The sequence below is a fragment of the Rhea pennata genome, chromosome 4 (genome assembly GCF_028389875.1).
Source record: "Rhea pennata isolate bPtePen1 chromosome 4, bPtePen1.pri, whole genome shotgun sequence".
NCBI lineage: Eukaryota > Metazoa > Chordata > Aves > Rheiformes > Rheidae > Rhea > Rhea pennata.
The window spans coordinates 9694254-9707108 of NC_084666.1; the positions used below are offsets into that span (position 1 = coordinate 9694254).

The following is a 12855-nucleotide window of genomic DNA, read 5'->3' on the forward strand; positions in this document are numbered from 1 at the left end:
CCATCAAAAACAACCATCAACCACTTTTCACACACTCAGAAGCACATGCAAACAGGTTCAAGTCACATTCACACCCGTGCACACACCACTCCTTGCCCTCTTTGGATCCCCGAAATCCAAAACACCACAAGCCACGAGGACAAGCACAGCAGCACTACCCAGAAGATGGTCCATCCTGCTGCCTGAACGATGGGTGAAAGGAAGTGATGCTGTGTTAAGGAGCCAAGGAGCTGCTCAGCAGGGGAACCGAAAGCCAGTGCGAAGAAGGGCACCTTTTGCACTCTATAGCTCTCTGTACACATCTACAGAGCAGTGCACCCTGGGAGAACTGCTGCAGCTAAAAAACCCATTTGCAAACAAATGCTGACAAGATACTATAGAGGGCAAACATTGTTTCCAAAACCATGCAAACATGAGTTCTTTAAAAATCAGGTCTTCAGGGTCTAATGACTGTCCTTAATAAATAAGCACAGTTTTTACAGCACTGAATACACAGAACCACAGCTGCAACTAAGGAGTTACTGCTTTCTAGCCCCCACACTGTTCTCTGGAAGGGAACATATACCAGCACAGGAGCAGACTTACAGATAAGTATGCTTATAGGTACTTACATCCAATGGGAATTACAGGACTAAAACTAAGTGTATTTAAAGTAGATATAGCTTAAAAAACCCACCTATATAACATACTGTTCCCAGAGACCATCTACCTTAATCACAGTATCCTTTGGTTGTACTTATAACATTTAACACCTCTAACAAAGAGTTTCTGGAATCAGATCCTTTATTAGTAACCGTGAGCCAATACTTAACCAGTTACAGTATTAATCAGTCAAAAACTAATTATCAGGGATGTTTCAAAAATAGCACAGTGAACAACAGAAAACCCCAAATAAGATTATAGCTATTAGATTTTAGTCAATTTTTTAAAAAGCTTAATAAAGCATTCAATGCACAGTGAAGAAATTTGCAACAAATTATCCTTAAGCATAGTAATTCTAGTGTTAGCCATACATCCTTTGTGTTTTTCTCAAGACTTACCTATGTTTTTCTAGCTCGTTGTGTGATGACCTATTAAAAAGAGAAAAGAAGTATTAGTGAAAAGGATGAATACCAAGATTTATAATATTTAAAAGGCATCACCTGCATAACTCACAAAATAGCTCTCTACAACATACCTTTACATAGATTATGAAACAGCCTATCTGTTAAATGAATCCATTTTACATCCTTTAAATACTTCAAGGTACCAACTTAATTTCTATGAGTAAACTGTGGGTTTGGGGGGGAATTATAATAAATTTGCATATATACATTTTAATATATTCAGACACAGAATTAGACATTAAAAAGATGATCAAGTTAGTATGAAAAACAGCCCACAAAATTTTCATCTGCGAAGAAAAATTATGAGGGGGCAGAAAGCGTTATAAGATCTACACAGTAATGGGTAAGAGTAAAAAGCATCTGAAAAGCTAGCTTTCAAGAAGCTCAAAGCGGAAAGAAAAATCAGCAGCTAACTACTGCTTTTCCTCTTGGTAGAGGCATCCTCTTTAAGTTGTCTGCACCTACTAACAGATAAAAAAAAAACAAAAAAAAAAAACAATCAAAACAATCTCTGAACTGACCACATCAGTATGCCATTCTCTTCCTATCTACCAGCACTCGACTTTGGTTTTTTTTAATGCTTCAGGTTTTTGCCATTAGAAGGCAGCCTCTACTTGGAGGATTTTTTTAATTGATTCAGCTGGAAATATCAATTCTATTTATTTATACAGCTCCGATTAAAAACATTCCTAAAATGAAGTTAGGGCCACCACTTCAAAAGCAGAAACTTCCTGCACCATTAGTTTTGTCTGACTAAAAACATTTCTAGTACATAAGGATCAAAAAAGACACAAAGGCAGTGGCAGCTTTTACGGCTGGCAGATTACGTCAAAGCAGCCCTCCTACAACGCGCTATAACCCCTGCCTGCATCTGGGCATTATGTGCTGACAGAGATTGCTTTGTTGAGGCCTGAGGTGTAAATGCATAGTCCATTCTCACCCGCAGGGTGAGCAGAGACATCACTGGGTGAGAAATTCTTCCTACACAAACGCATAATTCGCTCAGTGGCAAGCTGTTCTGCCTCTCCCCCTCCACACGCGTGCATGTAGATGCTGCAGCATATCGAAACGTTAGTGATGAGAACAGCACTGCTAATGCGGCTCTGGCTGCAGAGAGGAAAAACTGAAGCAAAGCTCATGCAAAGAAATCACTGCTGAACACATCTGCAAGCCACCTGCTCCAAGTCAGCACAGCTCCCGATGAATGAAGTGAACCGTCCCTCTGCAGGTACAAGAAAACTCCAGTACTCACAAGGTTTTGGTCTAAAACTAATTCACTTTCACTGGAAAGGATCCTAGTGTCATTACTAAGGCATGAACTGTATCAGCTATCCTGGCATCTTTTTCTGAAAAGTCTATCAGATTTTTATTTGTAAACTAATTGCACTAAGTGAGCCATGACCAGGTAATACATGTACTCCTACAATATCATATCAGTGATCCTGGCCACTACAGCAATACTGGAAATGTTTTAAACATATTCTGTGCTATATTAATAGGCCAAAGTGGGCTGGTTTACTGTGATTTACTGTCTTTGCTGTTTGACCATAATAAGGAGATACTGTTCTTATTCCTAACTCCTGCATACAGAGGGTTCAAATTTTTCTCCTGGAGAAGTGAAGAACACTATGCCAGATCAGCCACTGTTTACACAAATGCACAGAAAATGAAGGTCCAGGAGGGAATGGTTCTCCCTAGGCACTCCCAACAGGCCTTTCAAAGTTGCCGAGTCCATGTTCCCTGGGGACTCTATCAGAGAGAGGGAATACCAGCTAGCCTATGGTTATCCTCACGACAAAAATGTCAGGGAAGTCACTCCCATTATACACAAAGTGAACAAGATCCACTGCAACTGGCCAGCTCCAATCTGCCTTCTGTACACTTGCCTGGTGTAAAACAGAGCTCATATTCAGCTCCAGCAAGCAGCACTGGTGACAGCTCCGCCAGCAGAAGAGCCATTTACCAAGGAATTCTGCTTGTATAATTTGTTTTGCTAGGCAAAGAGAGGACACAATGAACACCTGAAAGTCCCTCGGCATGCAGCACACCTACAAGACTGTTGTTACTCATGACGGGTGCTTCTGGTATTTGCTTTAGGTCCTTACAGCTGAACTGGTTTTGGAGGGGCACCGTTGCACTCCCTGGTGGTACCAGCTGCCAAGTGGAGCAGCCTCCCTTTGCACCGTTCCTGGGGACCCAGAAGCAAACACAGGCACCAGCCACCCATTTCAGGAAGTGCAAGAAGGCTGAGCAAGTTGGCTGATTAATGCTTGAACCGTCAGGTCCTATCCAGGAACCAAAAAACAAGAGTTTTGACATTCAACCTGATAGTTGCTTCATCTGCAGAACAGGCTAACTACCCTATTTAACACTAAACACTGCTTATTTTCTCTCACATTTTTTGGAGTATAATATATTCAAAGAATATTCATCTTGTTCTGCTTTTCATGCAACCTGAAGCAAGGAAAAAAAATTAAGAATTTGTATGCACATAAGCCAGCGCCCTCAACACTACCTAAATTTTCAGCTGATGTTTTTTACTACTTCAATGAAAGGTGGTGTGTGGACCAGACCCATGAAGAAAGGAAACACCATGAACTGGACAAAAGAATAATCTGCCATTTGAAATATAGATCTATTTTTATAAATATTTATAGCAGAGGCAGGTTTACGACTGCGGTTTACAGATAAATGGTCTGTGGAGCCCTTCAAAAGGGCTTGCAAGAGAAGAAAGGCTTTTGTGGATTAGTTTAAATTCCCTATACTAGGTCCTCTAGCTCTGCCCAAAATTTTGGTGAGTTGGAGGCAGACACGATGACAGAAAGGTGTCAATAAAAAGGTTTATACAAAAAAGGCAGAAAGAATTAAAAAAAAAAAAAACAACAAAATCACCAATTCAGAAAGAAGAGACCAAGAATACTGCTGCTTAATGCTATTCATTTTCAGTGACTGCACTGTTTACTTGAGACAGCACTAATACTCATTTAGCAAATGCCAAGCAGTTAATCAGCTATTAAGTAACAGTTATATTTTCTCAGTGAATAAACTGTCAAATGAAGATTTGAAAGAAGGGGGAGGAGCCAAGTAAATTCAGATTTTGGAGTCTGTACACATCTTGCAAACCAGCAGCACTTCCTTGGAGCTCCTTTCCTGCCAACCACCGTTCTTCCCCCAAACAACATCTCCAAGTAATAGCACCTGAGCTACACTGTTAATACAACATCCAGAACACACATCTCAGTTCTTAGTGTGGGTGCTAATCAAGACCAAAAAAAAAACTGAGAAAAAAGGTAATTTTCTACCAGCTTATAGAGCTGATGAGCTTCCTGTACAGTCACAGCGAGGTGAAGCCAGCAAAATGAAGGTGACAAGGCCTCATTACCAGACTGAGATTTCATCACCTATGGTGCTCTGCCTGCTCTGTCAGTAAAACACCTTCCTCTACTTCTTCCACCCATTTGTCTCACAACATGATCTCTCTTGTCAAAATGCAGGAATTTAACACTGCTTAAATTTCTTCCACCAGTGCTGATGGGAGTCAGGTCCTGGTCACCAGTCACCGATAAGCTCCTGGCTGCCACCCTGCTTTAAACCATCACAGCAAGTAGCGCAGCCCAGTTAACAAGCTTAAAATGGGGGCCAGCATCTTGTGTACGCCTGGCACAGACAGGGCTCGCAGAGCATCGTACAACCCACATGCAGAGGTTGACCGAAAGTCACCGCTAGACTTTGGCAGCGGCAGCGCTGCACCCGGCGTCACGCGGTCCGTCCAGGAGAAACGGGCAATGCAAGAGCCACGCGTTTCGCCCAGAGAACGAGAACAGACAGGGCGCCAGGTTTCACAAGAGGCCGCGCAGGCTTTCGCGTCTGGTTCAAAGCCCCAAGCAGGCTGGCGTGCTGAAGAGCACACGGGTCACGAACCCCGCAACAGCGCCTCTGCCCCGCACGCGTCCGTCGTGTGGGTCCCGACTCCCTGCCAGGGAGCTCGTCGTCTGCACGCACAGGGACACGCACGCTGTGACAGCCCATCACCCAAACCACCCGAGGTGAGAAGGACCATAATGCTAAACGCGCAGCGTGAGCGCACGTTCTGTCCCATATTCACTGTTTTGGGCTTTTTTCATTCGTTTTATACTGGACACAGAACTTGAAGTATATCTAAGAAACAGTGAGTCCGTACAGAATTAATCCACTGGAAATGACTTGGACATTCTCCTCATAGCAAAACGTAGCCAGTTCTACAGATACGGCTGGGCTCTGGGAAACAGGCATATTGGCACACTCGTATGCCGAGCTCTGGCTTCAGCCTCCGACTCAGGTTTGTGCTGCCACATGTTTGCAGGAGCGAGATCAAAATGCACTTCTAATACGATGCCGATTTCTTTTTTTCATTACTAAAAACACTGCAACTCCCAGGCATTACAGGCTTACTACAGCTCCTCAGTGGTGACAGATCAGTTTGTTGAGATTTATTATATTAGGACTGAACTTATCGGTTTGAAAGGCAAGCTCAGCAATATCAACTGCTGTCCCTCTGGTTTCAGTCATAGGAAAGCAGACCCAGAGGGATCCATGAAATTTAGAAAGCCATGAAAAAAAAGCAGAGAAGTAATTTCTCCACAGTCTGGTTTACAGTGTTTTATTCTCAGCCTTCCACAAAAGAAAAAAAAATAATATTAATGTTAATAGAAGGGTCAGGCTCTGACCCGCAAGCTGCTCTGTGTGGGCACAGACCAACATCTGCAAGGAGCAAGCTTGCTCCGTGGGCCACAGGCTGCCTGCCACTGTGAGCCAACATTAACAAAGGAATTCGGACGCTCAACTCTGTTTTTATTTGAAACACCAAATGCAGCTTTCATCCTCTTCTACATATAACCCTTCACCAGAAGGCAGCACAAAATACAAGTCTATTTATGTAACACATGAACATAAATATTAATCTTAATAGATGCAGAAGATATATTTAAAAACTTGCATTTATTTTGCTTTCGTTCCCCCCCACACACAAAAAATAGATCGCCTCTTAAATTTACAGGCCAAGTACACTGCACCACTGACTTCCAATTCTTTTCTCTGAAAGTAAATTTACCCGTGACCTCAGTAGACTGGCATCTAACACTAAGATTTTAGTTTTCATTTTACCATATTTCTGATCCTTTCATGGCAAAGACATGGCCTGAGCTCCACTATTCAAGGGTGATACCATCCCTTATAGTCATATGCAGCCCAAGACATTAGACACTCAGGATTTTAAATCCACATTTCCCAGGGGTAAGAACACAGAATACACTACAGGATCAAGTCCTCCAAATATAATTATTTTATGTTCTGGCAGTGTCATGAAGAATATTGTCCACAAGGGGCTCAGTTCAGACTGTCTCCCCTCCAAGCCCCCCTACACTTTATGTAAGCACAGAAACATATAGATTTGAAATTGTCATTACAGACAGGAAACAAGAAAGCGCAGACTAATGTGGTTTCCTATCAAAGTGCCTTTCCTTACTAACAAACGTCACCACATTTGTGGTGGTTTGTGTAATATTCCTCCTCAGCAAATTGCATACATCTGTTATCTATCCATTTAATTGGATCAAACTGCCATCTCGGGGAGATATTTGAATACTTGTTATTAAAATTTCCAGGGCACAACTCCACTAAATCCAGCTATTTATTTGATGCCATTTCTTTAATTCCAACTACACATTAACAAAGCTTATGAAACTGCATCGCACTGCTTCAGGAACTACAGCTACTGTTCTGTGAAGAGGAAACATTTATTATTCTATGGCCAAGTACATGTAAAGTATTGGTGTAACAAGAAGATGTGACCTGGGTTTACCTCCCCTGCCCCCAAAAGTCAATTATAGGCTTGTGCCTTTCTCAAATCTCCTGTTCTCCTTGCAAAACAGGAATCCAATTTCATTTGTCACAGGATTTTGGTCAAAGCTATTGGAGAAGAGCAAGTCTGAATCTCAGCAGAGGACACTGCATAAACAAACAAAGCAGAAAGATACAAAGAACAAAAACATGGTACATGGTCTGGTTTGCATGATGTGGGATAGGGTACACTGCAGGAAATTCAGTAAGAAAAAAAACAGGAATCAAGGAAGTGTGATGTAGAAATAAAAAAAAAAAAAAGTCTGCAAATTACATCCGATTGGCAGCAACAACCCTGAAAACAGTCTGTTTAGCAGCAAACTATAAATGACCACTTCAAATTTTAATTAAAACCTATGAGCAGACAAAGCAAAAACATTAAATTCCTGTGGTGGGCAGGAGGCTTACAGAATTCTGTTAATTAAATGCAGTTACGCTGATATTTTTCCCTGTATGCATCCAAACCTATCAGAACTACTTTTTCCTTTCGTTGTGACCCAGAGGCTAGCAATCTTTTAGCCTGGATGCAATCCTCCTGTCCGGAGCACTGTCAGTCCTGATCCTCCTCCTCCCTGGTATCTCAAGCTCGCTAGCCAAAGTCAACTGCATCCGACAAGGGGACGGAGGGCTCAAGATATGGTTTCGTACATGTCACACGAACATCACCACCATCTCAGCAAAGCAAGGTGCTGATTAGTGTCTTCGCTGAACAACAGGGCAGCTGCCAGCCATCCCTCTCTCAGGCCCCAAATCAGTCAGCCACCAAGGACACCTGTACGAGCCGGCCAGGCAGCCGGCCTGGCTGTGCTGCTCCCCCTGAGGCAGGCAGGCAGCTCGGGACAGAACTGAGAGAACAAAGAAGTGCACAGCACACCGGGCTTCCTTGCATCTGACAGGTTTCTCCTTCTCCCCCCTGTTCTGGTTTTCCAAGAATGTGGAGGAAGATGTTTTTCACACTTAAAAAAAAAAATCTATCTATACAGTACTTTAAGTGATCAGATGGCATAAACACAGGGAGCTGAGGATGCTGCAGGATATAAAAATAGATAATGAAAACAACAAAGCCCCTGCAGTTCTGAAGTGTGCACTTATCTGCTTCATTCCTATCTTCCATCACTAAATATATATATTTTTATATACATACTAAAAAAATAATAATAATAAGGTGTAAACTCCAGACACGTAAGCAATCATGCCTGCATGCATCTGAAGCTCCAAACCCAGTGCTTTTGGAAAGCAGGTAAAACGAAGCAACGGACAAACACTTTGCCCAGTGGTTCACATTACCAATGACCACTCCAAATTCTCTGAACTTTGGCCAGTCATTTGCCTCTGTTAATCTTTGAGTTGCTCAGGAAGATTTAACTGTATTGTCAAAGATTCAGATTCTATCAAGTCTGAGGGTCAGACTCAATATCCCCTAAGTTCAAAATAGTAATAAACAGTGATGCTAGTTCACTTTGTAGCTTTTAGATTGTATGTTCAAACATAAGGATGTCTCCCCCTCAAATTTAGGTTCATAGGAAAATTTGAGCAGCAATTGTTAGAAATTGGTACTGAGTCAGTAAGTACAACGCAGAGGTGCCCACACAGTTCTGCTGATGCACCTCAATCCTTGAAATAGCAGGGTGCTGCATTAAAGCAATGCGTCTGTTTTCCAGATCGACATGTATGCCTAGTGTCCATGCCGATCCGGACAAACCACATTCATGGCGGTGGCTACGTTTGAAGACATTTCTCCAGAAGCATTATCTTGTCCCATAATATAGACAGCTCATCCCTGATCTATTCACTGCAGCTAGAAGAAAGGAAAGTGTAAGTAAATATGTCCATTGCATGCTACAGGGTGGCATTTTTGAAGCTTACCACTGCTATATAATGAGAATCAGAAAAAAAAAGTCTAAACAGGTATATATAAATCTATAGTCAGAAAAATGCAGGGAGGTAACTGCAAGCAGACACACGTATCTCAGCTTTAATAATGCCAGCAAATCCGTTACCAGAAATCTTTTAATTCTGCTGTATTTGATAGATTACAAATCCTCTCCTAAAAACTCCTAACAGCAGCTTACAGTTCAAACAAATAACCATTTTGCAGTGGATGACAAGAGATCGAAGAAAAGAAATGATGGAATAATAGTTCTGTAAGTAGCAAAGATTTCTTGAATTTGAGAGCAGGAAAGAAACCTGTACATTTCAATGAGCACTTAACAGCTGGAAACCTTATGAGATCTGCTCAGATTAGCTGAGCAGCTAATCTTTTTTTTTTTTTTCTCTCATTATTTCTTTTAAGGCAACAAATATACTGTATAATTATTGAAAGTATTCAGGAGCAAAGAGTCTTAGAAAATAAGACACCTCCCATTCCTGTTGACTTTCTTTTTAAAATGAGCTGACGTCTTCTCTACATTCCAAGATGAGACAAAGAACTCAGACAAAACTTGACAAATTGCAAAATGTACTGCAATTAATACATCTACAAGCATCTGTCTTTTTTAGAGCAGCAGTGTAGGGGAACAATTTGCTTTCCCCATTTCCTCACTTATCTTCAAGCCACATTGCCCCACCACGGTAGGCAGTAAGCACAGCACTCACGAGCTCATGTTTTTCTCAAGGAGGGAGCTAGTCAGCTTTTGATTTTGGTTTGAGTCTTCAGTGCCCACAACCACCAGCTGGCCAGCTGCCCTGCACCTCTCCGGCACCAGCAAGCCCAGCTGCCCACCCCAGCGCTACACAGGACCCCTGCCGGAGCGAGCAAGAGAAGAGCAGGCCCATTGAGACTCACTTCTAATTTGGAAAACAAGTCACGTGCGAGCCGAGTTCATTTTAGGCTATTCTACAGGAACCACCGTCCACCACAAGTCCGCGGAGCGGAGCCTGTGCTGGGGGCGAGCATCACGCCGCTGGGGCAAAGCGGGCCCAGCTGGGCACAGTCCTCCCTGCTGCGTCCAGAGCTGCCCTGCAAGAGCAAAGCGGAGCAGGCACAACACAGGACTGGAGGAGTTCCCAGGCAGGGGCCGGCGCTGTCCCTGTAAGACAGCCTCCTGCACGTACACAGCCACTGCCGGAGCAGCAAACAAAGCTGCAGAGAGCCTGCGCACAGCAGCCCTCTGCTAATGCCATCGCAGCACAGGTAGTGGCTGCAGGAAAAACAACAAACAACGACAAAAAGGTAGATGATAATCACGATAAATAACGACCGAGTCATGCACTTTGACGGATCAGCATGCTACTGGCTGGCTTGCAACCCAGTGCGCAGAGGTGCAGCTGAAGCCTTGGAGAAGTCAACTTTGCTCCAACACCTTCTTATTTAATACCTACAGAAGTTCGAGTGCACTGCTGGATCCTCCCCCCACAACCCCACACGCGCTCCCCCTCCACCAGCCAGCGCTGCACTGCAACCAGAAGCTGCATCTGCTCTCGCTGCAATGGAGGAGGCGGACAGTTTGCTGCCTGTGGTTTATAAATAAACGCTGGGGGAAATTAGTGCCATGCAAAGAGAAGTCTGGATGGCAATTATGGTGTTAAGATCTGCAGTAAAAGCCGCTGCTGGTGAGTGAGGAGCAGAAGGAGCAATGAGGGCGGATGGTTTAGAAGTGCAGTGAGTACTAAGGAGATGGTGTACGCGTGGCAGTGTTTATATGAGAGATCAAAACACAGCCAAGCCCATCCAGGGAAAAAAATGGCGACTACCGGGATGAGGGAAACTAAGACACTGGATTAGTTATTATTTTTAATAAATGTATGCGCTGCACATAAGCTAGACACATTGGAAAAGCTGCCGATTCATTCTGAAAAAGCGGTGCGTCTATTACCTGTTATTCTGGGATTTTCTGGCCATGGTGCCTGCCTTTGTTTTCTTTCTGGAATAGTCACTATCGAAGGGTAACACTGATGCATAGCCATGTTCTGCTTCTAGGGACAAAGTCAGCATTAGTGGCAATATATTTTTTCCATGCATTTTTTTCCTCCTTTGCAGGAACGCTAGGGTAAAGAACAGAATTTTTTTGGTTGATTTGTTTGGATTTTATTCTGTCATCTTTTAAAAGAAACGAGACAAAAAAAATAACAACTCAGTAACAAAAAAAAAAGTGCCAAAATTAGGAGGATTATTGAGTGCATATTAAAAATCAGGCGGATCATGCAAAAATCTCGCAACACTGCACTAAGGGGTGGGGGGGGGGAAGGGGGCAAAACTGCAATACAATAACAACTGCAACACGGAGAGCAGTGGAGGGGACACTGAGAGCTGCAACAGACACACACTCCCCATCCAGGGCTTGCCGAAAAGCCAGCAGCGGTGATAATAACAACAGTAATAAGAGAAGGGGTCGCTTTGTTCCTCCCCCGGGGCAGCGCGGCGAGGCCCGGGCGAGCCCCGGGGCTGCCCCGCAGGTGAGGGGCCGGCGGCCCGTCGCCGAGCGCGGGGGCCTCCGCGATCGCCACACAACAAAGGGAGCGAGCGGCTCGGAGCGCCTGCGAGGGACTCCGCTCCCAGTACCTCGGTCTCTTCTTTCCAAGTACTCGGCCGCTTCCAGGAGGATTAACAGAGAGTTCAACTCCATGGCTGCGTGTGCCGCGCCGGGCCGCGCCGCGCTGCGCCGGGCCGAGCCGGGCCGAGCCTCGGTCCGCCGCGCCTCGCCTCACGCCGCCTCACGCCGCGTCACGCCGCGTCGCCCCCCGGCCGCGCCGCCCCGCTCCGCGCCGCGCGCCGCGCCGAGTTCACGCGCGGGGGACTTCCAAGTCCCCTGTTATAAGGCACCTCTCTCAACCTACATTTGACACACTGGAGACAGGCAGCCGGCGCGGCCAATAGCCGGCAGCGATTCAGCCCGCGGGCGGGACGAAGAGCGGCGGCGGAGCCAATCCGGAGCGAGGAGCCCCCCCCTTTTCCTCTGGCTGGGGCAGAGAATGTTGACAGATCCCGATCTCCCCTCTGATAGGCTGGCCACTATAGTAACAATTTAGAAGCCGAAGCTTAGCAACAGCACGTGGTGGCCCGGCCCCCGCGCTCGCTGACTGGCCGGCTTTTTGCATGTTAAGCATGTAGCGGCAGCTGATTGGCGAGCGGGGCGCCATGCAAATGAGGGCGCGCCACGGGCCAATGGGGCGGCAGGGGTGTGCATGGGGGGAGGCAGGGAGGGGGAGCCAATGGGCGGGTGAAGGCGCTGGGTTGCCGTGAGGAAGCGCGGCGGGGAGAGGGGCCGGGCGGCTGCTCGCCTAGGGAGCGGGGCGAAGTGCCGGGCCCGCCGCTTCGCTCGCTCTCGGCGGGCGCTCACCCGCCTCCCTTTACTGCGGGGCTTTGCCGGGGCAAGCGGCGCCGCTGGGCTCCGGAGCAGCGGCCTCAGCTTGGGCCCATTCACCTCGGGTCCTACTCGGTATTTTTGGTAAGCGGTAATTAAAAAAACCACTTATTAAAAAGCAAATCTGTCGGCGGTTAACGTGAATATGCTCGAACAAAAAGGCGGAGGGGGGCGCCGACAAGGCCGGCCAGCGCTTCAGACGCGGCTCGGCTGCGGCAGCGGCCACAAACACAGAGCTCCGTTTCACCGGCTCCGCCGGAAGGCGGAGGCGGCAGCGCCGCGCCGCTTCCTCCTCAGAGCTGAGCCCGCGGGGAGCCGCCGGGGCGCTGCCGGCCGCTGCGGGCAGGCCGAGCGCGGTGCGCCGCGGGCCGCACTTCGCAGACGCTCCCTGGGCCGCAAAGGCGAGCGAGGGCTCCTCCCGCCGCGGGGCGGGCGGGACGCGCATGCGCGCTGCCGCCGGCTGAAGCCGCGGTGGGTGCCGTGCGCACGTAGCGCCCTTCCCGCAGCGCAGCATGCGCGAGGGGGACGCGGCCGCCCGCCCGCGCGCGACGCGACGCGACGCGGCCGCG

The 12855-nt window shown here is 46.5% G+C and overlaps 1 protein-coding gene across 2 annotated transcripts in view; it reads right to left on the reverse strand.

The window, feature by feature from the left end:
* MXD4 (MAX dimerization protein 4) overlaps positions 1-11636 on the reverse strand; it is a 43816-nt gene extending 32180 nt beyond the window's left edge. The window contains exons 1-3 of one of the 2 annotated variants that reach the window (XM_062575257.1): positions 11485-11636; positions 10799-10898; positions 1041-1070 (exon numbers count right to left, since the gene is read on the reverse strand). In XM_062575257.1, the coding sequence (XP_062431241.1) occupies positions 1041-1070; positions 10799-10898; positions 11485-11548 (194 nt within the window). In that variant the 5' untranslated portion in view covers positions 11549-11636. Of the gene's footprint in view, positions 1-1040; positions 1071-10798; positions 10968-11484 lie in introns of both variants that reach the window. The other variant, XM_062575256.1, reaches the window with a different exon arrangement.
* Positions 11637-12855: the final 1219 nt, after the last annotated feature.